A 27,931-nucleotide genomic window follows, 5' to 3' on the forward strand; every position below is an offset into this window, starting at 1 on the left:
TTTAATCCTTTCTTTTGACTCGTCTAAATCCTGGTCAGAAGCAACAGTCTTAGACACTGTTTCTCTTAAGTCTACAACTTCAACTACAAGGTCATAGATCTCATTTTCAAGATCATCTTTGTCCTTCAAAAGATCATCACGTTCCTTGGTTAGTGAGGAAACTTGCATCACCAAGGTAGTGTTGACATTCTCAAGGTCAGAGTGTGGACAGCGGGCCGCCCACGGGGGCGCTTGGTAAAGGTCGAAAAAACAAGCGTTTGCATTTTGTAAGGAGTCGTCACCAATTTTTATGGGAAATTGGAACCGTTCGAATACCTCGTGTCATGTCAAGACACAAAGTAGTGACATGAACACTAAGCAATCGTTACCCTTAGCATTCTATGTCTAGAATGACTCTCGTGGATGCCAATGAACACGGGTGCTCACGGAGATCTGGAGTAAGGGGGTGAGGGTACGTATTAGGAAGCTCTTTTGATCGAACACCTAATCCCGCCCGCCTCGATAGCGGCCTCTACTAATGATTAGGGAAGTTATTTATACTCGATATATCGTCGGTTATATGCATGCAATGCAACATCCAAGTTTTAATCCTAGCATGTGAAAATTAGACTAAGTCGGTGAAACATGTAGTTTTAGCATACAATTGGGTCGAAGTAGGAATTTAATGTTGATTTACATGTGGAAACATACAAATGATAAAAGAAATACAATAATCGAAAATTACATTAACGAAAATTACATTAATTACATTGGAATAGGCGATTTATGTCGAAAATACCTTTAAAACGGATAATTTGAGAAAACGAATAAAAGAATAAAAAGAAATAAATTAACGAACAGGAATTAGCGATATCACGGATATTAGTTAGTTAATACGTGGACTAATTAAACTAGGTCAAGGCAGAAACGGAGTTCAGGACGAAATCATCCTGAACAGCGCAGCGAGATCGCGCCTCTGGAAGAGGCGCGCAGATTCTTTGCGTCTGTTTCCAAGGGTGAGTTCTGGCAGTAATGGCCGAACGCAAATCGTTAATGTTAATTGGTAATTTTATGGATCGATTAAATTATTTACTCGGATGAAAGTGATTAATACTTTTATTACATGTCAATGATGGTCATGAAAGCGATAAACATGGATGAGACGGATGCAAACGGATTATTTACATGAAATTATGATGGAAACATTAATGAGTCCTCTGCTGAAATAAGTCAATTAGGCTAAATATGACGGATATACAACGAATATGCGAATAAGCAGATGAAAATTATATCAATGACGAATTCCAGAAACTCAATATGAACAAATTTAATCTCTACAACCCGGAATTGAATTTAATGACGAAAACCCGCAAATATTGGATTATTTGGGATTTAAGTCGGATTTGTGAAATTTAAAACATATTAATGAATGATGAATTATGTGATACAATATACATGTGAATATTAAACTATTGTGATGAAGAATTAAAGAAAACAAGTGAAAACAAATAAGAAAGACGAATTACAGAGGACGAGGAAGAAGAAAAGAAGCAGGAACTGCGGCAGCCTCACGAAGAGGCGCAGCAGGAACTGCGCTCCTTCGAAGAGGCGCAGCAGTTGATGCGTCTTTTCTCGACGTCTGTCTACTGGAAATCCGCAAAAACAGAGTTTTAAAGCACGGTTTTAGAAATCGGTTTTAATGGTGTATTCGACATAAATCTTACAATGGTGATACGATAAATAAAATACAATAAATAAAAGAGGAATTGTACACCCTCAGACTTACATGTTGACGAAACGAGATGAACTAAGATATCGATTAGTGAATGCTCGACGCGAATGCAAAGAGAATGCCCTCGTAAGAGGAAAACGATTGATTAATTTAAGTTGATTATTGGTGTAGTTGGTCAAATTGGTCGGTCATGCAACGGAGAGGCTGGTACCCGGAAAGATCCGAGCTTACGTGGTCGAATGTTCAAGCACGTAGGCGCCAATTAGTAAGAACAAAGTCTAGAATGCAAAGGGAGAAGAGAAGGGCGGACACTCGCGTGAGAAATATGAGGAACGAAGGCTCCTATTTATACTAATCACGTGAAGGAATGGGGTTTCGGAGACTCTTTGGAAGTGAATTTCGGAAAGATATGAAAAAGATACGTGGAACATGCAAAGAAGGGCCTGGGAAGAGGCGCAGCAGCCACTGCGTCTCTTGGAAGAGGCGCAACACCTGCTGCGTCTATTCCCAGGAGGTTTCCTCCTGCTGAAGAAAGATTTCCGTGTTTGAGTTATGGTAGGACGGAAATAATTCGATTATCTTATTAATATTACGGGATATTATTTGCCAAAAGATAAAATTTGTGAAATATGGAATAGAAATATCCGGAACATTCCAGAACATTCCGACTCGGGATTTAACATTATCGAAAAATGGAGACGGTTTTTGACCCGACTCGAATGTACCCTAATTATCGCCAAAACGACCGTATCAGGACGTAGATGACAACTATGAGGTCGACATTAATATTTGAGCAATCACTTGACGATAATCTTACGAACTGTCACAAATCGTTCCGCGAATCAGACATGCGGCCCAATCATCACCGGGTGGTTCGCGGGAGGTGCAGAAATGAGGTATCTACACAGAGACGTCCGTGGGTGTCGACCTAAGACGCTCTAGTTCTTTAGTCAAATGTTTGTTTAACTTGTTGACTCTTTTAACTTCATCATATGCCTTAGAGGTGACAGTGACGCAGTCTGTTGCTTTTAGTTCATTTTTCAGATTAAAGTTCTCTTGAGCAATTTCCTCAATCTCATTTTGCATTACCTTGAGTTTATCATTTTGAAACCGACACTTATCAAAAAGTTGGTCAAGAAGCTTACATACTTTCTCTTTGGAGTAAGTTCTAGCCTTGGCCTTTAGATGATTTACCTCGTTGTCGGAATCGGAGTCGGAATCGTCGGGGTTAGCCATGAGGCATCTTAAGTGTTCAATTTTTGAGGTTTTTGAGACTTTTTCTTTACCATGATTTGCAAGACACATTTTAGCCTCAAGTTCCTCCTCGATGAGTTCCTCATCTTCCTCGGAGTCGGACATTCCCCAAATAGCACTCATGACTCTATGTTTATAGTCCTTTTTAACCTTTTCTCTTCTTTCCTTATATTTGATTTCTTCCCACTTGGGACATTCTTTAATTTGATGAGTTTTATCACCACATTTAAAGAATCCCACGGTGGAGGTAGGTCGTTTCTTAGGAAAGCGTTTTTTCGAGTAATTATTAGTGAACCTTTTGTTACCTTGTCCATTGACCAACCCGGCTAAGTTCCTTGTGAACATAGCAAACTCGTCTTCCTCCTCATCTTCTTCATCACTTGGAGAAGATGTGAGGGCGAGACTCTTTCCCTTTGATGACTCACTAGAATGCTTATCGAGGTTAAACTCGTGAGCCATTAGTGATCCCATTAGTTCATGAAGAGATAGGGTTGACAAGTCTTTAGCTTCCTCTATGGCGGTGACTTTAGGTTGCCATTTAGGGGTTAGACTACGAAGGATTTTTCGAATGATGTCCTCGGACTCGAAATTCCTTCCTAGACTTTTAAGCTCATTAATAATACAAGAAAAACGAGAAGAGAAACTATTTAAAGACTCGTCCTTTGACATTCTAAACATCTCATATTGTTGCATGAGAAGGTCAATACGGTGTTTTCTTACTTGGGACGTCCCTTCATATGCAAGTACAAGGGAATCCCAAATAGATTTTGCCGTAGGACACCCGGAGATTCGACTAACTTCCCCCTCACCAACACAACGTTGAAGAATCGACATTGCTTTGGAATTCTTTTCGGCAAGCTTGAAGTCGTTCTCATTGTAATTTCTTTCCTCTTTTGTCTTGGTGAAACCGTTAAGAATATCGGTTTCCTCAATGGCAAGAGGTCCATTTTGGATGATGTTCCAACATTGATAATCGATACTTTTGATGTAATGTTCCATTTTGAGTTTCCACCAACCAAAATTCGAACCGGTAAAGATCGGGATCTTGGAGTATTTCTCGGAATCCATTACCCACGAATCAAACTCTAAGGCGATTAGCCTCGATCAAGAGCACGAGGCTCTGATACCAATTGTTGAGTTTATGGATTCAAGTACCTAAGAGGGGGAGGGGGTGAATTAGGTATTATTTTAAAATTTTATAACTTCAACTTTATTGAATTAAAGTGAGTTACGAGGATAAAAGAGATGAGAAGATACTTTGAATAATATAGAAAGATTGAACAAGTATCACGATGAATGTTTGCTGAAGTATGAAAGTAACAATCGTTCTGACTGTATCTATTTGTCTCAGTTTGTGGAATACGACTGCAGACCAAATGCGACAGTATGATGAACTGTTACTTCTAAGGTTAAGCAAAGCAAGACAAACAAACAAAGTAAATTGCAGCGGAAATAAAGTAGAACAATGAACACGAGATTTTTGAATTGGTTCGGCAAGAAACTCAAGTGGCTACGTCCAATCTACCATTTTATTGCTTTCTTTTAGTGATCTACTCCGACAACTAAAAGACCCTTACAATAAAAGACACCAACCTACTCCGGTTGTAAAGCTAGTACAAGAACTACTCCGTTCTTTTGACAAGCTAACTCGCAACCTACTCCGGTTGCCAACTCACAACCTACTCCGGTTGCCAAGAGTTAAAGACTACTCCGTCCTAAACTCTACTAACACACTTAGAATGTTATAAGATCAAGTTTCCACTAACACATTCTTAACAAAGAATAGAGATGGACAACTTTTACAAGATTAACAATTCATAAGCAAGAGAGTTTAGTATAGAAAAGTAACAGTAGCCACGACTGTAACAACTTGAAGACACTTGAAGACTTTTAAAGGTTTTTGCAAATAAACACGATTTTTAAGCTTTAAAAATAATTTGCAAAGATGGAAGAATTAATTCAGAAAAGTCTTGAGTTTTAATGAAGGAGAGGCACGGTTTATATAGAGGAGGTGAGTGAAGAGGTTGCTAGGGTTTTGAAGGGTCAAAGACCTCACATGTGAAGGACATTTGCAACCATCCAAAACTTGCACCAAAAAGGCCTCTTTTGCAAAGGTAAGAATAGAGAAAGAGTGTTTGAAAGATAACCTTAAAAGCTCTTGCAAATTCAGAAAACAAAGAGAGAAAAGACAAGTCACATGATGACAAGTTGACACTAAAATGGCAAAAAGCATTCTTTGTTTTCTTAAGGAACCAAAGGGTTGAATTTGCATAAAGAGGAAACATTTTGAAAATAATAATTCAAACCACTCTTTAATGAAGACCATCTCCTTATTAAAAATCTGATTTTTATCTTTGAAAAATAAGAGTCACGTGAAAGCATTTTGAAAGATAAAAAGGAACTTCAAGTTTTACGAGTTGTGGCAATCAATCCAAGCAGCTGTTTACTAATGAAAGCAACAGTCGTCTGGACTGTTTCTATTACTCTAATATACTCTACTTTCTTGCTTGTACATTAGATGACACTTGACTCATTACAAAGGGATGATTAACAACTTCAACACTTCTTAATCCATGCTTGATATGATCAATAAACCTGAAAAGGTAAACTAAGATAACACAAATCAAATGGGCATGTTATCATCAACATAAGGAACCCAACACTTAAATTAACGTCTTACTTCCTTGAGTAAATTGAGTTTCTCTGTCTCGGTCATTTGTTTAATTTTGGTTTTGGCACAAGGACGAAGTAAAGAGAAGGGGATCCTATGTAGATATAACTATTGTATGACAAGTGGATCAAGATGCAGTAGATAATCAAATACGAGTACTTTGTAACTCATGAAAAACATTTCCAAATTAGAATGGTAAACAAATGAGTAAACACCTTTGAATGAAATAAGTAAACAAATGACATATGTCCTAACTATTAGACTAAAACATCTTTGGTAACTAACGACAATTGTAATTAAATACTAATATGCTTATTATGAGATTGATATACCAATTTGGTAATTTTTTTTTTTTGCACAAAAAAACTAAATGATATAAATGTTTGTTGGACATATATTAGACTATCTCTATATTAAATTTACTTTTAAGAAGTCATGGATAAGATAATGAGGGGTTACTTATATTTACTTATGGTAGTCATATTGTTTTTATAGAAATCTATCAATTATATTTCAAATATTAGTTGATATTTTAGTAGATTAATCCGATCCAATTTGATATGACAAATATAGTTATTCCCACATGGATAATTCTTAGAAAATGGAGTAATTGATTATTTGCCCACAAATTATTTTGTTTGGCTTGACCAAAATTTTAAAATTATGTCTTGGAGTAATTGTCATTTTACTCAAGTAACACAAATGGTACCTTCCAAGTTATAACCTTCATTTCACTTAATTTTTCTGAATTGATAGGTGGTACTCATGACTGGATATGAACCCGTCAGGCGTCAGCATTAAATTGCTTGTATAACTCCCTTTATGTTAAATAAAATTAAGTGAAATGAAGGTAAAGGGAGGACTAAGGTAAAATGGAGACACAAACTCTTCTTTAAGAAGATATATTCGTATTAAACTTAAGACGATTTAAATATAATAAAGCAAAATGCCGTTTTATTTCATATATGTCTTACAATAAGTTTAAAAAAAAAAAAAAAAAAAAAAAAATAACATGGCATTTAGCAAATACCAATCTTGTTCATCTTGATTGCACAAAAAAAATCCCACAATCATGTAAACTTCAATTACAAATTATAATTATCTGTCTTCTCTTTTCCCTATTTCCCTATAAACTATATCAATCCTCAAAAATGAAAAGCTCCAACAAAAAATATGAACTTTTCTTCTATATTTCCTCATTTTATAGACCTAAAAACTCCAAAATGAGTTAAAAAAAACACCCAAATTGTAGATAATAATTATAGAAAAAAATGCTAAGATTCAAGAAATCCTGTCAATTTAAGAATAGAATTCCTAAATTGAATCAAATTCTTTTTCCCTTTAAAATTCTTATTAAATCCATGTGATCTTCGATCAACAATAACATGAGGGGGTACCATTTCATCCCCATGCAGAAAATCATCTTCATCAAAACAATCCAACCCGATATTTTCGTGTCGAAAAGAAGAAGAAGGCGAGGAAGAGGGACTCCTGGGTATATTCAAAGGAATAGACAAGGAGTTCCTCTTTCCATCCTTCTTTTTCTTAACCACTCGATTTCGACGTCTGTCTGACGTCGAAAACGAGTGGTGCCCTATTGGGGTACTTTGATCAGATGAGTAATAATACTCATCTGAAAACATTATTTCCGACTCTTGTAATTCCATGAGCTCGAAATCTTGAATATATATTTATATATTTTTTGAGTAAAGGGGTTTGGAGTTTTTTTTGTTGAGGTGAAATGAGGAATATGGGTGTGTATTTATAGGAGTGTGTGAATTGAGAATATTATTGGGAATATTATTTAAAAGGGTAAAATGGGAAAGAAAAAGTGTGAGATGGAATTTGTTGTTGATTGGATAATAAATGAAAAATGAGTAGACTATTATTAAGAAAAGGTGTCATAATAATGTAGTAATGTTATGTAACCATTGCTTTCGGCCCATGGTTTGTATCATTGTATGTGCTTGCAAGTTTGCAACAAGTATAATATAAGACTCTTTTATATTGTAAAACGTTCTATTTTTATTAAAAAATACATTTATTTATTATTAATAATGTATTATCTGTTAATATAATACAACTGTTTTACTGTTTGAGAGCGTTTTATAGTATAATTTGTGATGTGTAATTAAGTGCACAAAATCTCATTTGTGACGGCACGTATCCGTCACTTTGGAGTGACGAATACCATTTTCCCTCACAAATGACCCAAATAGAGGAGAGAGGGAAGCACATGGGGGTGCCCCACCTTGTCCCCCTATCCGTTTTGTGAGTGATATTATCCGTCACTTGCTTCGACCCGTCTTCAGCAAGACTAATTGAATTAAGTGAGGGTTATCTAGGTCACTAGGTGTATTCTATAAATTAATATTTGGAATATACTAGTAGTTTTAATATGTGGCACTATCTAATTGAGCTTGATTTTGTCAAAGGATAAATCATGAATCTAAGCTAGTGAGAAAGGAGCCACATGGCTTATTGAGTTGTTTTAGTTTATTTCTTCTCCTTGGTAAGCCATGTGTGATGTTCTTCCTTTGAACTTATTTTATTTGAATGCAAATGTTAATGGATAGAGTTGGAAATTATAATTATCTAACTTGTGTTAGATCCTATCTAAAATTTAACACTAAAGAATTTGAAAATTTGGTGAACAAAATATACTCGACTTAACTCGAGATAGTTCTCAATTAACTGGTGAAATTTGAAAGAATAGTTGGACTTGACTTGAGATAAACCTGATTATTTGTAGAATTTTGATGTTGATTTTATATAGAAAAAGATAACCTAAAGTGATTAGTGACTCGAGCTGAATACAACGTGATCATGATTAAGCTTAAATGATTTAAATGAACGAATATATATGTTGACCTAAAGCAAGATTTAACATTCAGTTTGTCCACAAAGAAACTAAAAATAATAATATGAAATAAGGATGTAACCAAGTTTATCTTAGGTCGATCTCAAAACTTTAAAAGTGAGCTCAAAGATGGTGGGCCTCAGTAAGAATGAGCTCAATCTCGAATTCAACTTGATTTGTATATTCTTTATAGTTTTTTCATTTTTCAATCTAACTACACTTAGGCCCTGTTTGGTAAATAGCGGATTAATTTTAGTATAAGCAGATTAAAAGCAGATTATAAATGATAGATTTTATCAGAAGGTTTGACCAGCATATTATAATTAGCAGAATTGATTTGAGTGTTTGATAATTGACAGATTACGATTAGTAGATTGTTAGTTTTCTTTGTAAAATGGAGAAAAATTTCCTATTTTTCAATATGCTAACCAATATGATGGGGTAAGCAGCATATTGTAAAACAACATATTGATCCCAAATATGCAGTTTACCAAACACTAAAATTAGCATATTGATTGATCAAACATGCTAAAAGCCTTGAATATGCTAAAATTTGGTCAATATGCTGTTTACCAAACAACGCCTTAATTATAATTGAAACACAAAGATAATTATAAAAAAATAATATAATTCTAATGCAAATGCCAAAATAATACGGAGTATATATATATTTTACTAAAAAGTAAAAACCAATAGAAAAAAGAGCCAACTAAGCTTATGATCCAACGATGAGGAGCCCAGGATGGGCTTAAACATTAGTCAAGTTTGGCTCGAGATGGGTTTATAGATCAGTTTAATCGAAGTCAAGCCGAGCTTTGACAAAACTCAAGTTGAGTTTTGTTCGGACAATTCCAACTTCATAAAGGGCTCATCAGACAAGCTCGGCTCATTAACACCTTTATAATAAAGAGATATAAATCGAAAATAACCAAATTAAACCCGAACCAACAACACTGTGGGATGTGTTTCAGGGTGCGCACAAGAGCCGTAAATGATACGGAGTATGTCATACAACAAACAACATAGGCAGCCACACGTTTCGCGCCAATACTAACACCCGCTCCTCCACTGGTATGCCTCTTCACTCTTGTTTCAATTTATCGTCTCAATTTTTCAATTTTATTTTGCAATCCAATTATTGGACCTACATAGTAATCATTTCCGGCAACAATTATCCGTATTAAGATTAAAAAAAGTCAAATAGTAGCTACTCAAAAAAAAAAAAAAAAAAGTCAAATAGTAGCTCGCTTGTATAGATAGGACAAAATTTTTGCTAGTCGTAGTCCCCGGGCATTATGCTTTTGTTTTATCTATCCTATTTGACCCATTTTAAGTATAATACGGATAAACCCGTCTTAAACAAGAATTTGGGTTTTGTCAGTTCAGTACTCAATTTTTCAAATTTCCAATTTTGTGATATGGGTAGGCTCCCTAGTTGGGATTTTGAAGTGGGTGTTCTTAGGTTTGTCTGATTTTTGTTCAAGTAATGTGATATCTTCGTGAATTTTGGAAATCAAATGCAATAATGTCATTTTGAGCGTTCGTAGTTCGTTGAGGCATTTCGTCAAACACTTGGAATGCTCAACATGAACATGTCATCCAGTTTATTTTTACCCTCTATGCTCTTTGAATCATAATTCCACCAATCTAAGGCCTTGTTCTTTTGGATGTAAACTAACTGAACTGAGCTGAACCGAACTTGAGCTCAGCTTCAGCTGAGATTTAGTCCAAGGTTTAAGCGCCTTTTGAATGAATCTTAAGGATGTTTCTACCTGGGCAGTGTTCTTATTTATGTTAAAATCATAAATTTGGTGTCTTTCTATTGGATATTACGAATTACTCCGTATGATTTAGTTGATGATTGAGGCATGGTTTCCTTATGCATTACAAAATATACTTACAGACGCAAACACTCGGTGCAGAAGTTCATCCCTTTTAAACATTTGTAGAATTGTGAAGCTGTGTTGGCAATGAGAGAATAGAAGATGATTGTTAATTGTAGCAGAAACCTGGTTTTCCTCGGCTTTCGCAACATTTCCTTAGATCAGGTTTTCCACACAGTACTTTGTCTTTTTAGGGTGTGTTTGGATTGAGAGATTTGGAGGGAAAAGAAAGGAAGTGAGAGTAGGGGATTAAAAATCCCTTGTTTGGATAGGGAATGACGGTAGAGGGAAATGGAGGGGGAGAGATTTGGAGGGATCCAATTTCCCTCCTCCAAGCCTAATCAAAATCTCTCCACAATACTACAATAGGCAAGATTTGGAGGGAAATTGTCTCCAAACACATACACCCATTCTCCCTCCCCTCCTCTTCCCTTCTCTCCCTTTCCCCTCCCCTCCCTTTCCCTTGTTTGGATAGTAAAAATGGAGGGAAAGGGAGGGGAGGGGGAAGGAGGGAATGGAAAGGGAGAGAAGGGAAGGGGAGGGGGAATCGAGTGTGGGTGTTTGGATACAATTTCCCTCCAAATCTTGCCTATTGTGGAAAGATTTTGATTAGGCATGGAGGAGGGAAATTGAATCCCTCCAAATCTCTTCCCCTCCATTTACCTCCACCCTCATTTACTATCCAAACAAAGGATTTTAAATCCTCTACTCTCCCTCCCTTTCTTTTCCCTCCAAATCCTTTAATCCAAACACACCCTTAGTGTTTTGCTCTGCATTGTTATTGAATGCTTGCCTTATGTTCATTTCATTTCGACTTTATAGGCGAAGATAAGCAAAGTTGGATTAGGGTTGCGGATATCACGAAGGATGATGCATCTACAAAGGCCTTTGTTGTTCTCCATCACAGGCACAAAGGCAAGAAACTTATAAACTATTAATTCTCTAATTGATTATACTCGTACAGGTTTAATACATTCTGAAATATTAGCTACTCGTGTGCTAATGGAATAGTTTTGTATCTTTCCATGACCAGTGTTGCTCCAACCCAATTGTTCGACGGTCTTTGTCTTCTTCTCGTGCAATTGAGAAGTGAGCTTTTCTGCTTCACGCTTTTCGTCAATTCCTTCATTTTCTACTCTAGTGAAGATGTGAAGATCTGTTAATACTGTCAATATGTTGCTTGAATACATAAGACGATTTTTTTCTCTTGAAGATCTGTTAATACTGTCAAGAAGTCAGGGAAGAGAGAGCATCATTTGTGGAAAAGTAAAGATTCTGCAGGGTCTGGTCAAAAGGCGATGAATTTAGTTCGAACTGTAAGTTTTTGGATTCCTATGTTAAGATAGAAGCATGAAGTATACTTCATCGTTTTTTGGAGGTTTTTCACACCGTTATTTGCCTTTACAGGTTGGCAAACTACCTAATGAAAAAGAGGCTGTTTATCAAGCGCTTGACGAATGGATCGCATGGGAGCTGGAGTTTCCATCGATTGCTGCAGCTAAGGCTCTGAAAATCTTGAGAGACAAGAAGCAATGGTTGCGTTTGATTCAGGTATGACCCGTATATTTAGTTCTCAAGTTTTTTTTTTTTTGTATATTCTTTTGTTAAAAACTTCGTCTTCCAGGGTTGTATCATGCTCCATAGTTGTTTTTCAACCACCATTAACTTGAATGTCGATGATCATGGAGTCTCCTATCATGCTAAAGCTAGATCATGTACTTATTATGATGCTAATAGGTTGCCAAGTGGATGTTGAGTAAGGGTCAAGGTACAACAATGGGAACATACGACTCGGTTCTATTGGCGTTTGATGAGCTGGGGAGAATTGACGAAGCTGCATCGCTGTGGAACATGATTCTGCACACCCATACTCGTTCTATCTCAAAGAAATTGTTCTCTAGAATGACATCTCTATATCTTCATCATGATCTGCCTGATAAAATTATAGAGGTAATGAGAAACTCATGTCTTTAACGAAATTTTATCTATTTCCGTAATTTAATACATCTGTAACGAAATGCAACATGTCTTTCGAAAATCCTATCTATTTAAACTATGTCTAGTTACGTTTATAGCCTAGTGCTCGCAATTGGGTTTAAAGTTTACTGAATGCACTGGAGAAGCCTTAGTTTAGCTTTCTTCTGTCTTTTCGATGTTAGTGTTTATAATGTGTCAATTTTGAGTTTTTGACAGATTTTTCAAAATTTTTGACAGATAGTTACAAGTTTTTCAAATGATAATTTAGAAAATTGTTGTTTTACTAAATCAAACATGTCAAACTTTACATTGTATCTATACTATCAAGCAAAAATGCTAATAAAAGTCGACATTGGTTGATTACCGAAGAAAAAAGAGGGCAGTAAATCTGGAATGTAGGTTGGAGTGTTGGACATAGTAACTTCCCCGGTATTAGTTTCTAACGAGTTGCACTTGGAAAAATCAGGTTTTTGCAGACATGGAAGAACTAGGTGTTCGACCTGATGAAGATACAGTGAGGAGAGTAGCCCGAGCCTTTGAAAAACTCAATCAAGCAGACAAGAAACGTTTGGTTCTTGAAAGATACGGGTGTAAATGGAAGTATATTCACTTTAAAGGAGAAAGGGTCAAAGTGAGAAGAGATCCAACCTTGTGATTAAATGTTCCCATGTACATATGCTGATATTCGCTCAAGCTCGTGAGTTCTGACCATTGAAATATAATGCAACGCGGGAATATTGTTCTATACAAGGCTGGATCAAATCCGGAACTGCATGTATGATGTTATTGATGTATGTATACGCTAAATCCGACATTTTGGCAAATGGGTCATAGACCATAGTACCACTTCGATAGATACGATTAGGGGTATTTATATTGATTGTGTATTTTCCTTGTATACGTTTTTCATTTATCAACTTTAACCCTCTCTCAAATAAAAATATTTGTTATTTTTTTGGGAATTTTCGACATTTAACAGTATAAAAATAGAACTCTGATTCTCTCGATTGCCAAAAGGGAGGTATTTGGAAATACCTCATTTGTTATTTTGTTATCATTATCATATCATCATCATCTCCATCTCCATCTCCTGCACATTAATGTGCATACCGAGCCTTGAACTTGAGAATTGCGGTTGAGACACTAGTGTGTCAACCAACAAGTCACATGGAGACTGGTGACTAAATGTTACTACTTTAGTTTATTCAAGTATAAAAACCCAACCCAATTAGTTGAAGCAAATTCTCCAGATCTTGTTGACGACTTCGTTTAAAACACAAATACTTGTATAAAACCGGTTTATGCACTTACAGACTTACAGTAATTTTACCACATGTTTCGAGAATAACCTTCTATAATTTTGTCATTCGATCAAAAGATGTATTTGTCCGTTAATATACATGTACACTACACTGACAGAAGAAACTAAATATTACAGCTCTTTTACCCAAAAAACATAGAAGCTGTAAGCAGAGACGAGTCGAATAACCACTTTCATTAGCGGCAAAGAATCAATAAAAGAATGTATCCTGTACGAAAACTACACAAAAATGCACCCTAACAACCTGTCCTAAAGTCTAATCATCCTGATACACATTTCTCATTGTAATCAGTAAGAGCGCAAGACACTGAGGTAATTATACAATATGACTCGGAAACTTAAGAAAATGCTACGGTGGTGGGCGAACCTTTCCAAGGAAATGTCCAAGACACTGAGGTATTACTACTGAGTACTGTGACTACAGAGCGAAGTACAACCGCAGTGATTTTCAACACATCACCAGTAAATTCAGTAATCAATCCTTGACTTGGATAATGAGTTGAGTATTGCAACCAAGGGGAGAAAACTCTAAATTTAGTTGAGTATTGCAACCAAGGCGAGGCCAAATGTACATCAGAATATAGAGAAACTATCCACGACTTTAGCTTTTTTCCTGGCAAGGAATCTTTCTTTGGCAGCAGCAAGAGCATCTTCATTTTTCTTGTGATGATCTTGCTTTGGCTGATCGTTAGATGGTGGTTCCACTGGGGGATCGGAAGTATCAGGAATATGGGCTGACTCAGGGCTTTTCGGGGGAGCAGGAGAAGCTTCATCTTGACGTCTATCTTCTGATCTCCGGCTGGTGGATTGATGATCTTTATGTAGAGTAGCAGAAGCTGGTTTACCTGCATCAGAAGCTGGTTTATCGGCATCTGCGTCTGATTTCTTCATCTCTTTGCTGGTGGATCCTATTTCTTTTTCCGGCCTCTCTGGCTTGTTTACCTCGAGTTTATCGGCAGCTCCAAATGCAACATTTTTGGCAAGATTGAAGTAAAAATCTGTGATGTCAGTCTTCTTCGTCACCTGCATGATTTAGAAGCAAATACGGATAATATTAGCATCTAAGAAAAGTCTGGGGTTTTCAGCAGTTTTAACTTTTAACTCATTCATGGAAAATTTGAATGGACCTATTTACTATTTAGCAAAGGGTGAGATGCGAGGAAAGAGGGAGGCCTTGGAGGTGTACCATGTAAGTGAAATGACTCATCTTATCACGTAACTGAGTTCACTTAGCTACTAACTTACTAAACGTAAGTTGACTGTACGCCATTGTCAATTCCATTCCTGTTCACTTAGCGTGATGATGTAAGTCTTTTGCATCCTTTTCTTACTAAACGTAAGTTGACTGTACGTAAGTTAAAGGGCTGTCTTTAAATCAAACGATGAAGACCGATAACTGCAGATTAGCAGAATATTTTAAATTGTAGTATGATAGATAAAGCCTAAAGGTATAACATACTAAATGACAGGAAGATTGCAGGGGTCGGTTTCACATAGTTAATTATATGCAGTAATAACCAATAGAGCAAGGAGAATTTCCAGGCAAATATAAGAAAAGGATGCAAAAGACTTACATCATCACGCTCTTCTCGAAGTTGACGCAAGCGTTCTTCCCTCTCCCATTGTTCTTTCTCTGCAAGCTTCCTTTTGTAAGCACTGGTAAGAAACTTATCTTTATCTGCATAAAGATGGTCGTCTTTGCTTCTTTCTTTAGCAAGCTTCCTCTCATAAACCACCTCATGTTCTCGTTCTCGTAGTTTAGCCTTTTCTTTCAACAGTGCAATGTATTTTGACTGAAAGTTCAAAGTATGACCAGTTAGTACTACTGCAGAAAAATATCTATATCCCAACAGCACAACTTAACAAAGACAAGGCAAGTGGTTAAATACTAGTACATGAAGATGAGGGGAGGTTGAGAATGAGGTCAATGAAACACACAGTGGAGGCAAAGGGAAAAACTGACAGAATAGTAATCTAAGTAGCTTCAAACGAGGCAGCCCAAAGAATGAAACCGTAGTACAATAATCTAAGAAGTTGGTAACGACTAACGAGGCAGCCCAAAGAATAAAACTGACATAGTAGTACAATTATCCTCGAACTGCAGGAGACCTAACAGACCTCACAGTCCACCACCATTCACACACACTATGGAATCATGACAGAATAGTACACTAATCTAAGTAGCTTCAAAATTTCAAATGAGGCAACCCAAAGAATAAAACTGACGGAGTAGTATAATTATCCTTAAACAGCAGGAGACCTAACAGACCTCATAGTTCACCATTAGCGCACACTATGTAGTCATGACCAACACAGGTTGGGAATTTTACCCATCAAATTTCTGACAAGATCAAGAATTAAGCAAGTGGTTGTAATATTGTATATCAAATGTGTTGTAGGAATAACACCCACCCTTCTACCACCGTAATAAATATGCATCAAGCATCGTGCAACCGTGAAACATAGGGTTTATCAGGCTTTAGACATCAAAATCACTAGGCGGGCCACTGAGATAGGGTATACGACGGATACTCCATATTTGGAAGATGATAATGCACCTCCACATAGATCCTAGAATGCTAGACTGGATGCACGAGAGCTGCTACACAGTCCAGAGTACCAAGATAGATTACAACACAGATCAAAACACCCAAAAACACAAGTAGGATAAGGCTTTACCACGGTATTGACATCAAAATCACTCAAACCCAGATTCCAATACTACAAATCACACAGTTGATCAGTCAAAATTACCAAAAAATATTCGCGAAAAGCGCAAATCCAGCACTGCAACTACCAATTCACCTATATTCTAATATAATTAACCCGTATTCATTCAACCAACTTATAATTTACCAAAATTCTACCCATAATTAATATTAACTAATGCTATTAAAAACAAAAATCAGTAATTAATTAAACGATTCACCAAAACAAAACATCAACATAAAAACCCTAAATTTGCAAAAAAAAAAAAATAACAATATTAAAGCAAACAAACCTCACGCTGCTCGCGTTCCTTTACTTTGGGTTTAACAATTTGATTTTTCATATCATCATAAACCCCATCATAATCAAATACTGATGGATCTTCTTCCAATGCCTTCTTATGCTGTTCTTCAACCTACCCAATTCAATTAACAACAAATAATTAGTACCCAGATGACCTAATTATTGAATCAAATCAAAATCAACAACAGATGAAATTAATCAAAAAGGGAGAAAATTACATCTTTTAGGGATTTGTTCTTGGAAGCTTGGCGTGAAATTTCGTTTTCGACGTTATCATCATCATCATCGTCATCGAAAAATCCGGCGGGTTTGGGGATTGGTTGTCGGGTTAATTGGGTTTTTTGTTGGGTTTTTGGAGCCCTAATTATTAATCCGTACTTTTTCTCTTGCATTTTTTGCTTCTGGAAAACAAGAGGAAACTGGAGATTTAGTAATAAAGTGTTTAATTAGATTAATTAAATACAATTACAAATACAATTTCTTACTCCGTATTTGAGAGAGTAACTTTGATTGATATTTGTGTTGCTTGTGGCATGGCTCACTTGACTCGTCGGCTAACTAAATATGGTTTAGGGTCGGACTTTTTGGTCTATCATTAATTTTTTAAAAAGCAAAAATGATCTAACTCGCTCGGCTAGTCTAATCACGGGCATGTTCATGGTTAGGCTTGAGTCGACTCGACTTGACTGGCCCTCACGGGCCAGCTTAGAGTCGGTCAAGTGGGTTAACCAAGGACCACATTGAAAGGTGCCTAACGGGGCCTGGTTGGTACGGACCGAGCCAAACCAGCCACAAATTGGTCGGGATAGTGTGGTTAGGCCATAAGGAAGGGGAGGGGTCGGGCTCCCTTGTGTCTGGCTCAAGCCCGGCCTAAATAGGCCTTTTGTTTTAATGGCCCCCGGCGAGCTTGACTGGGAGACTTTGATAAGGACCCCGCTTGAGTTGGAGGCAAATTGTGTTATGCTAGCAAAGTTGGGCCTTATGTTGCGTGCCTATGAGTCGAGTCGAGCTGGCTGGCTGGCCACGTTGGTTAACTCTAACCACATCCAAGTCAACTCGATTTGAATCCAACCAATAACCATGTTCAGTTACAATCATTAAGGAATGTATACGCTAGATCCGACATTTTGGCAAATGGGTCATAGACCATAGTACCACTTCGATAGATACGATTAGGGGTATTTATATTGATTATGTGTATTATCCTTGTATACGTTTTTCATTTATATCAACTTTAACCCTCTCTCAAATAAATAAATAATTTTTTTTGGGAATTTTCGACATTTAACAGTATATAAAAATAGAACTCTGATTCTCTCGATTGCCAAAAGGGAGGTATTTGGAAATACCTCATTTATTATTTTTGTTATCATTATCATTTCATCATCATCATCATCTCCTACACATTAATGTGCATACCAAGCCTTGAACCTGGGAATTGAGGTTGATGCACTAGTGTCTCAACCAACAAGTCACATGAAGACTGGTGACTAAACTAAACTTTAATTTATTCAAGTATAAAAACCCAATTAGTTGAAGCAAATTCTTCAAATCTTGTTCACGACTTTGTTTAAAACACAAATACTTGTATAAAACCGTTTTATGCACTTGCAGTAAATGTTACCACATGTTTCGAGAATAATCTTCTATAATTTTGTCATTCGATCAAAAAATGTATTTGTCCGTTAAAATACATGTACAATACTACAATCTCTACCCTGAACTCTGAAGCTAGATATTACAGCTCTTTTACCCAAAACTTAGAAGCTGTAATCAGAGACGAGTCGAATAACCATTTTCATTAGTGGCAAAGAATCAATAAAAGAATGTATCCTGTACGAAATGTACACAAAAATGCACCCTAATAACCTGTCCTAAACTCTAATCAGGCAGCATGGTTGAGGCAGGGTGATGAAACCTCGGCGAGTCCTTTCATAAGCAAAACAACATCCTCGGATGAACCCAGAAGATAGCGGGCATTTGAATGCTTTCTTCCGACAGCACACGAGAAGTAGTTGTCACTTTGGAGATCTAGTACAGAAACACCCTCATCATATAATGCAGGCGGCACATTAGCGCGTGGTTTAGCTTGGAAATGAGTTACATTAGTTCTATGTGACCCCATAAATGATTTGATCCCACTTTTGTAGGTCGGCGATGTCATCCTAACCGCATCTATTGCCTTGGCTTTTGATAGTACTGGTGATTCGACAGGCAATTCTGGCTCGAAAAATGAATAGATGTCTTCATCCTGATACACGTTTCACGTTGTAATCAGTACGAGCGCAAGACACTGAGCAAATTATACAATATGACTCGGAAACTTAATAGATATTGTGCAAAATGCTATGGTGGTGGGCGAACCTTTCCAAGGAAATGTCCAATGCATAAGACATAATCGATAGGTTTGTTAATGCCTTTCTGGTGAACTATTTCCCCTAGAATGCGATCCATGGCCACGCCCTGCAGAAGTCGGCTTAACATAAGTGGCAATCAACAAATGTAATGCAAGGTGTTCCAAAAAGACGAAATGTTGCAGTAACATTAACGGCCACAACTTTCAGACCTTTGTTACTCCTGCTGCTCGGACTTCAACAGTTGTTGCAACAGGTCCCTTGCCTGGATTCTCCCGAACTCAATGTCAGTAAATCAGTGAAAGCTATCCGATTAAAGTGGGGAACGATAAACTTAACTAACTGTATGCTATGTCACTTGTACACAGACATAAGTATCTAACATGAGTCTGTATGACTCGTAACCACATATCCGAGTGCAGAGTGTTGGATACAGGTACGAAAGACAAAATAACAGATTCTATGCCATTAGGCTAGACATTCTGCTTAATACCTGCATATTTGAAGCTCCATAGAAGTGAAGTATCACGATGCTCAAAATAGGAACGCGGAGTTCTCACTGTGAAATACTCGAAAACATGCTGACAAAAGAGCAGAACTACTAAGAGGTGGTGACACTGGAAAAAATTCATGAACGCTGATATCAACTTTGACAAGTTTAATTTATCGAAACATCTAAAATGCCAGTCAGAGTCGATATCGTTAGACCACCAAAGTCAATGAGGAGTATATAAAAGGAACAGAGGGAGTATTCGGTTTACCTTAATGCTGTCTACGCATTCCAGGTTGACGCATTCTGGCATGGTTGTCATCCAATCACCGTTTGTGTGACGCAGAAAAATACCATTTTCAGCTGCCAACCATAGATTATAGCCACTGAAATTCTGCAATAGAAATGAATCAGCTCAAATAAACCAAAATAGAAGCCAACACGAACAGAGAAGAGAAGAGAACCTCATCAAGGACGTCTCTGACGCTTCCACTCATCACAAGTGTTGTTGTGTTTGGGTCATTACTAATCTTTCTCAATGCGTCATGTAGCTCTGGGTGCAAGTTAAGCTCCATGTCCTTAATTAGATTGCAGGTTGTGCCTTTAGTTTTGACTGATTGGGTCAGTGTTGCATTGAAACCCTGCGATTAAACCATGTGACATCAATACAACAACAACAACAACAACAACATTACCCCAGTGCCTCAATGGCTCCCGCAAATTGCGGGGTAAGGGGGGGGTCCGATGTACACAGCCTTACCCTTGTGTTAGAAACACAAAGAAAACCATGTGACATCAATATGAAAGAAAAAAATTGTCGGCATAGTTCCATCTAGATCAGGCTAAAGGGCCATTCGGTTCAGGTCAGTTCTGCAAGAAACAATGAAAAGATCAAGGACGGAAAAAATAGATTACCAGAACGAGCAGTCTGTGGTCAGACCGAGAGTAATTCTCTGTAGCAAGGCTAACTTGAAGCGATGGTCGAACTTGTGTTGTATGTACTTGAGCTTCGACTGTAGTTCCGATTAGTTCACTGGTTCACGAGGCAGCATGAAAATAAGTAATTTTAGTTCAGCCTATAATGTCTTCCAAAATAACAACAAAAACATCATTCGACATACCTGACAAATATCCCTGCCCACTCCCGATCAGTATGATTTGTCACATACTCGTAGTTAAGTTGGTGTCTCTTTTCTCTTTCATCACTCGGCATATTTAATGCATAATGGATCGAAATAGCAACCTCTGAAATATTCCATGGGTTCACTAAAATAGCTCCAGCGCCAAGAGACTGTGCCGCACCAGCAAACTAAAGTGACTGCAAAGAATTAAAAACCGCAAAAATGAAAATAAAAACACGGTTCTTCAAAAATTAACAGGAAAATGAAATGAAAGCAAGTCATACCTCACTTAGAATGAGAACCCCTTTCTTTGAAGCCTGGCAAGCCACAAATTCATAACTCACCAAATTCATGCCATCCCTTAGAGAAGTGACAAGTGCAACATCTAGCATCACGAGTACTTTAATGACCGATTTACTCATTAGTTACGTGTTATATATGCTTGGATGATGCGTATGTCAAAAAATTACCAGTAACAGCATACAGTGCACATAATGCAGTGAAGTCAAGAGATCTATCCTGCAGAAAATTAAATAATAAAAACTTGGTAATCAATCAGACACACGAAAAATGAATGCACGAGTTTAGAGCTGTTTTTGTGAAACACAGACCAGGTGATGTATAGGGACAGATGTAAGAGATCCGAATCTGCCATTGATGCGTCCAACAATTTCATGAACCTGGCTTGTAAGCTTTTGATCTGGTAAAATCAATATCCAGAGCACAAATTAGACTTAAAAGGCCAAAATTATCAAGAAAGGTCAATTGGAAATTACAAATCACGACACTATACAACGTAATGGACTGTAAAGCCGTTCCCACCCCATGTAATTTCATTCTCACACAACACCACTGACTTAGGTATACAGATAACCAACAAATAACAGCATTAAAGTAAGTTTTAAGAATAAAATGAGAAAGATAAGTAAGTGCGTACATTCAGGAACGTCAGTTCTTGTCGGCACAGCAATTTGCAACAGGACTACTTTATCACACCAATCTGGATTTTCCTCCAGAAACTTCTCAAAAGCAAGTATTTTCTGAGGAATACCTTTAATCATGTCTAGACGATCAACGCCTAACATAACCTGGTATATTAAAAAAAATGAATTGACTAGAAAGCATTAGTCTCATAACCTGGTGTTTTCTGAGGATTCCTCTATAACAATAAGGAAACAGTCAAATATCACTCCACCAGTCTCATGCTAAGCTACATATTTCGCCTAAAATAGGGTTGATTAGGGAAATACGACTACAAAATTGGTACAAACAACATATTATACCTAATTTTCACTTCAATGGTCTCAACATGGAACATTTCGACGTCATGAAACAATTCTTTATCATTGACTAGTGCATTATGTTACTGAGTTAGACGTATCAGACTGCGTGTCCTAGTGTCGGACTTGTCTATTTTATGAAAAACACCCATATTCTGGCTTAAAAAGAGGTATCTAAGTGTCAGCCCCATGTCACTTGGCTCGTATAAGACAGGTATGAGATTAATTATGAAATGTCAAGTAACAAAGCTTGTGCTACAGTTGATCTGACACAGATCCTAGGACAGATGGAAAGCAGAACTAGGGATTCCAACCTAGATAGATGTCTTGTGCACCAACCTTTCGTCCAGCAAACCTCTGTCTCAAATCCTTCATGTAATCTTGCACCTGTTGAAGCTCAAGAGCTCGAGTGAACCGCTCTGAATCTATCCCAACAGGAAACTGCATTGACACAGTTAGCAGAGAGAGAAGAATCATCAAGATCAGCAGGTTTAGGAAAATAGCATCTACTCTTAAAATAACTAGAATACATGTCTGTAATAGTTTTCCCTGGTGTGATCCTCCACTTCCTTCACCTTGTATTAAGGAATATGAAAAAAAAAAAAAAAAATGCAGAATCATCATCAGCTTACCGCTGCAACTCTTGTAAGTCTGCCTTGATTGTCTACTCCTTCAAGTGTACCTTCTACTCCCAGGATTCTAGTACAAGCACTAACAAAGTGTCTTGCATAGTCATATGTGTGAAACCTACAAGGGAAAATCCACCAATCACTAGATGCCATATTTGTGGATACACTGATGCTAATGATTGGATGTTTGGGTGATACAAGATTAGTGATCGTAAGTTAAGATACATATGCTGATATGCATCACAAATAATCCCAAGTTTGAATGATTCACATATATTGCACATTTGCAGTCTTAGTTTTGAAAACAAGGCACTAAGAGTTGGCAACAAGGCAATGGTGAGCCCTATGCACATGATCAGACACAATATTTTTGTAAAAAAACTTCGATTTTTCAAATTAGTATTTTGTGGAACAAAACTAGTTTTGTTTTGCATTTTAGAGAGAGATAACATGTAAAAAGGTGAAATTGGGATACAGGGACAAAAAAGGAAATGCAGTTGAGTAATGCAACCAAGGCGAGAAAACTCTAAATTTAGTTGAGTATTGCAACCAAGGCGAGGCCAAATGTACATCAGAATATAGAGAAACTATCCACGACTTTAGCTTTTTTCCTGGCAAGGAATCTTTCTTTGGCAGCAGCAAGAGCATCTTCATTTTTCTTGTGATGATCTTGCTTTGGCTGATCGTTAGATGGTGGTTCCACTGGGGGGTCGGAAGTATCAGGAATATGGGCTGACTCAGGGCTTTTCGGGGGAGCAGGAGAAGCTTCATCTTGACGTCTATCTTCTGATCTCCGGCTGGTGGATTGATGATCTTTATGTAGAGTAGCAGAAGCTGGTTTACCCGCATCAGAAGCTGGTTTATCGGCATCTGCGTCTGATTTCTTCATCTCTTTGCTGGTGGATCCTATTTCTTTTTCCGGCCTCTCTGGCTTGTTTACCTCGTGTTTATCGGCAGCTCCAAATGCAACATTTTTGGCAAGATTGAAGTAAAAATCTGTGATGTCAGTCTTCTTCGTCACCTGCATGATTTAGAAGCAAATACGGATAATATTAGCATCTAAGAAAAGTCTGGGGTTTTCAGCAGTTTTAACTTTTAACTCATTCATGGAAAATTTGAATGGACCTATTTACTATTTAGCAAAGGGTGAGATGCGAGGAAAGACGGAGGCCTTGGAGGTGTACCATGTAAGTGAAATGACTCATCTTATCACGTAACTGAGTTCACTTAGCTACTAACTTACTAAACGTAAGTTGACTGTACGCCATTGTCAATTCCATTCCTGTTCACTTAGCGTGATGATGTAAGTCTTTTGCATCCTTTTCTTACTAAACGTAAGTTGACTGTACGTAAGTTAAAGGGCTGTCTTTAAATCAAACGATGAAGACCGATAACTGCAGATTAGCAGAATATTTTAAATTGTAGTATGATAGATAAAGCCTAAAGGTATAGCATACTAAATGACAGAAAGATTGCAGGGGTCGGTTTCACATAGTTAATTATATGCAGTAATAACCAATAGAGCAAGGAGAATTTCCAGGCAAATATAAGAAAAGGATGCAAAAGACTTACATCATCACGCTCTTCTCGAAGTTGACGCAAGCGTTCTTCCCTCTCCCATTGTTCTTTCTCTGCAAGCTTCCTTTTGTAAGCACTGGTAAGAAACTTATCTTTATCTGCATAAAGATGGTCGTCTTTGCTTCTTTCTTTAGCAAGCTTCCTCTCATAAACCACCTCATGTTCTCGTTCTCGTAGTTTAGCCTTTTCTTTCAACAGTGCAATGTATTTTGACTGAAAGTTCAAAGTATGACCAGTTAGTACTACTGCAGAAAAATATCTATATCCCAACAGCACAACTTAACAAAGACACGGCAAGTGGTTAAATACTAGTACATGAAGATGAGGGGAGGTTGAGAATGAGGTCAATGAAACACACAGTGGAGGCAAAGGGAAAAACTGACAGAATAGTAATCTAAGTAGCTTCAAACGAGGCAGCCCAAAGAATGAAACCGACATAGTAGTACAATAATCTAAGAAGTTGGTAACGAGAATAAAACTGACATAGTAGTACAATTATCCTCGAACTGCAGGAGACCTAACAGACCTCATAGTCCACCACCATTCACACACACTATGGAATGATGACAGAATAGTACACTAATCTAAGTAGCTTCAAAATTTCAAATGAGGCAACCCAAAGAATAAAACTGACGGAGTAGTATAATTATCCTTAAACTGCAGGAGACCTAACAGACCTCATAGTTCACCATTAGCGCACACTATGTAGTCATGACCAACACAGGTTGGGAATTTTACCCATCAAATTTCTGACAAGATCAAGAATTAAGCAAGTGGTTGTAATATTGTGCATCAAATGTGTTGTAGGAATAACACCCACCCTTCTACCACCGTAATAAATATGCATCAAGCATAGTGCAACCGTGAAACATAGGGTTTATCAGGCTTTAGACATCAAAATCACTAGGCGGGCCACTGAGATAGGGTATACGACGGATACTCCATATTTGGAAGATGATAATGCACCTCCACATAGATCCTAGAATGCTAGACTGGATGCACGAGAGCTGCTACACAGTCAAGATAGATTACAACACAGATCAAAACACCCAAAAACACAATTAGGATAAGGCTTTACCACGGTATTGACATCAAAATCACTCAAACCCAGATTCCAATACTACAAATCACACAGTTGATCAATCAAAACTACCAAAAAATATTCGCGAAAAGCGCAAATCCAGCACTGCAACTACCAATTCACCTATATTCTAATATAATTAACCCGTATTCATTCAACCAACTTATAATTTACCAAAATTCTACCCATAATTAATATTAACTAATGCTATTAAAAACAAAAATCAGTAATTAATTAAACGATTCACCAAAACAAAACATCAACATAAAAACCCTAAATTTGCAAAAAAAAAAATAACAATATTAAAGCAAACAAACCTCACGCTGCTCGCGTTCCTTTACTTTGGGTTTAACAATTTGATTTTTCATATTGTCATAAACCCCATCATAATCAAATACTGATGGATCTTCTTCCAATGCCTTCTTATGCTGTTCTTCAACCTACCCAATTCAATTAACAACAAATAATTAGTACCCAGATGACCTAATTATTGAATCAAATCAAAATCAACAACAGATGAAATTAATCAAAAAGGGAGGAAATTACATCTTTTAGGGATTTGTTCTTGGAAGCTTGGCGTGAAATTTCGTTTTCGACGTTATCATCATCATCATCGTCATCGAAAAATCCGGCGGGTTTGGGGATTGGTTGTCGGGTTAATTGGGTTTTTTGTTGGGTTTTCGGAGCCCTAATTATTAATCCGTACTTTTTCTCTAGCATTTTTTGCTTCTGGAAAACGTAATAAATTAGATTAATAAATTAGATTAATTAAAAAACATTGGGATTTAGTAATAAATTAGATTAATTAAAAAACAATCTAAGATAAACAAAATCAAATCAAATAAATATAGAAGATTAGAATCTAACCTGTAGACAAAAACGAAGAGGGGAGAAATTGCGGAGGGATAGAGTGATTGAGGGTTTATGGGTCGTGACTCGTGAAGTGCGTAATCGTATGATATTTTATTGTAATTTATCGGCAAATATCTCAACTTTCACTCTTCCAAGTTTCCTTTTTTCACAAGGATACAATTACAAATACAATTTTTTACTCCGTATTTGAGAGAGTTACGAAAGAAGTCTATATAGCAACTTCGATTGATATCTCTCATATTTGTGTTGCTTGTGGCATGACTCACTTGACTCGTCGGCTAACTAAATAGGAGTATGGTTTAGGGTCGGACTTTTTGGTTTATCATTAATTTTTTAAAAAGCAAAAATGATCTAACCCGCTCGGTTAGTCTAATCACGGGCATGTTCATGGTTAGGCTTGAGTCGACTCGACTCGACTTGACTGGCCCTCACGGGTCAGCTTAGAGTCGGTCAAATGGGTTAACCAAGGACCACATTGAAAGGTGCCTAACGGGACCTGGTTGGTACGGACCGAGCCAAACCAGCCACGAATTGGTCGGGATAGTGTGGTTAGGCCATAAGGATGGGGAGGGGTTGAGCTCCCTTGTGTCTGGCTCAAGCCTGGCCTAAATAGGCCTTTTGTTTTAATGGCTCCCGGCGAACTTGACTGGGAGACTTTGGTAAGGACCCTGCTCGAGTTGGAGGCAAATTCTGATTAATTTTTTTTGTTATCTTAATCATTAAATCATTAATAATATCTAAAACCCTCTAAATGTGTGAACTTGGGTAAATGTTGAACAGTAGAGCAGTGTTTCACGCTCTGCTCACGTGATGAACAGCCTTTCACGCTTTACCTCCCTCTTTCTTCTTTGTTTTTTGCATCTGTTTACTCCTCTTTCTTCTTTGTTTTTTTCCCTGCTCTTTGCTCTTCCATTTCTTTTCTCTCTTCCTTCCCTGCTTCTTCCTTCAATATCTCCTCATAACTTGATGGCTTAATTTAATTTTTATTCTGCTATCTATGATCCATTCCCTTTCATTCTCCATCATGTGTTTAAATTTTGATTGTTGATGCTCCATTATATCCATCAAGACGAGTCTCCTCTTACGAGTTAAGCCATTCGGATTGTTCACTACTCGGAGATGATTTCTGGGGTCTTTCTATGTAAGCAGATTGCATCGCTTTATTTGAGTTGATTTTTGGGTTTTTGGGGTTGACGGATCCCAATTTAAGGGTTTTAGAGTTGATTTTTGGGTCTTTTGGGTTGACGAATCCCAATTTTAGGGTTTAATAGGTGATTTATTCAGTTTTATAGTTGATTTTTGCGTTTTTGGGATTGACTGATACCATCTCTTAGCTTATTGTTAGTGTATAACAACCATTGATTGCTTTAATTGAACTCATGTTCCGGTTTTGATTTCCTATTTTAGTGCGTTGTTCATTTGGTGCGTAATTCAGATGTGCTTGATTGAATTGAATAATTACGATTTAAATTTACTCATTTTGATTAGAGTATTCGATTTGGTAACCCTTTTACGCTTAATGTTCATGGTTATGGTTCCTTTGGTTAAATTTAATCATATTGATCAGAGTATTCGATTTGGTAACCCTTTTACGCTTAATGCTCATGGTTATGGTTCCTTTGGTGTATTTATTTTACTTTGCTGCTTTTACGATTTTCATTACATGTTTTAGTGCTACCTCCCTCTTTCTTATTTGTTTCTTGCATTTGTTTTACTTCGAGGTGGGAGGTTCGTTCTCTGCATTTTGGGTTTAGTTGTTGGTGTTCGAATAAAACCACCTTAAATTGAAAAAAAAAAAAACAAGTTAATCATACCTGAGGAACCAAAAAAAATTGA

The 27,931-nt window shown here is 37.2% G+C and overlaps 3 protein-coding genes and 1 pseudogene across 6 annotated transcripts; 1 reads left to right on the forward strand and 3 right to left on the reverse strand.

Moving 5' to 3' along the window:
- Positions 1–9,422: 9,422 nt before the first annotated feature.
- On the forward strand, positions 9,423–13,372 carry LOC141592815 (pentatricopeptide repeat-containing protein At4g18975, chloroplastic-like). 3 transcript variants are annotated; one of them, XM_074413648.1, is made up of 8 exons: positions 9,423–9,567; positions 10,400–10,544; positions 11,202–11,294; positions 11,413–11,468; positions 11,593–11,695; positions 11,787–11,930; positions 12,117–12,329; positions 12,823–13,372. In XM_074413648.1, exons 2-8 carry the CDS (start codon positions 10,482–10,484, stop codon positions 13,009–13,011), a joined length of 861 nt encoding a protein of 286 aa, XP_074269749.1. In that variant the 5' UTR covers positions 9,423–9,567; positions 10,400–10,481; the 3' UTR covers positions 13,012–13,372. The 3 variants fall into 3 exon arrangements, with proteins under 3 accessions (XP_074269749.1, XP_074269750.1, XP_074269751.1); XM_074413649.1 differs by having other exon boundaries at positions 10,419–10,544; XM_074413650.1 differs by having other exon boundaries at positions 10,446–10,544.
- Positions 13,373–13,834: 462 nt separating this feature from the next.
- Positions 13,835–17,219, reverse strand: LOC141592813 (uncharacterized). Its single transcript, XM_074413646.1, has 4 exons — positions 16,908–17,219; positions 16,679–16,801; positions 15,252–15,470; positions 13,835–14,700 (listed from the first exon to the last, which is right to left on the reverse strand). Exons 1-4 carry the CDS (start codon positions 17,079–17,081, stop codon positions 14,251–14,253), a joined length of 966 nt encoding a protein of 321 aa, XP_074269747.1. The 5' UTR covers positions 17,082–17,219; the 3' UTR covers positions 13,835–14,250.
- A 1,100-nt stretch (positions 17,220–18,319) lies between these two features.
- On the reverse strand, positions 18,320–22,947 carry LOC141592818 (alpha,alpha-trehalose-phosphate synthase [UDP-forming] 1-like; annotated as a pseudogene).
- Positions 22,591–26,259, reverse strand: LOC141592812 (uncharacterized). 2 transcript variants are annotated; one of them, XM_074413645.1, is made up of 6 exons: positions 26,090–26,259; positions 25,769–25,951; positions 25,540–25,662; positions 24,136–24,354; positions 23,134–23,584; positions 22,591–22,681 (listed from the first exon to the last, which is right to left on the reverse strand). In XM_074413645.1, the coding sequence occupies exons 2-5, from the start codon at positions 25,940–25,942 to the stop codon at positions 23,135–23,137; spliced, it is 966 nt and encodes a 321-aa protein (XP_074269746.1). In that variant the 5' UTR covers positions 25,943–25,951; positions 26,090–26,259; the 3' UTR covers positions 22,591–22,681; position 23,134. The 2 variants fall into 2 exon arrangements, with proteins under 2 accessions (XP_074269746.1, XP_074269745.1); XM_074413644.1 differs by lacking the exon at positions 22,591–22,681 and having other exon boundaries at positions 23,059–23,584.
- Positions 26,260–27,931: the final 1,672 nt, after the last annotated feature.

The sequence above is a fragment of the Silene latifolia genome, chromosome 7, assembly GCF_048544455.1.
Source record: "Silene latifolia isolate original U9 population chromosome 7, ASM4854445v1, whole genome shotgun sequence".
In the NCBI taxonomy this organism is placed as follows: Eukaryota; Viridiplantae; Streptophyta; class Magnoliopsida; order Caryophyllales; family Caryophyllaceae; genus Silene; species Silene latifolia.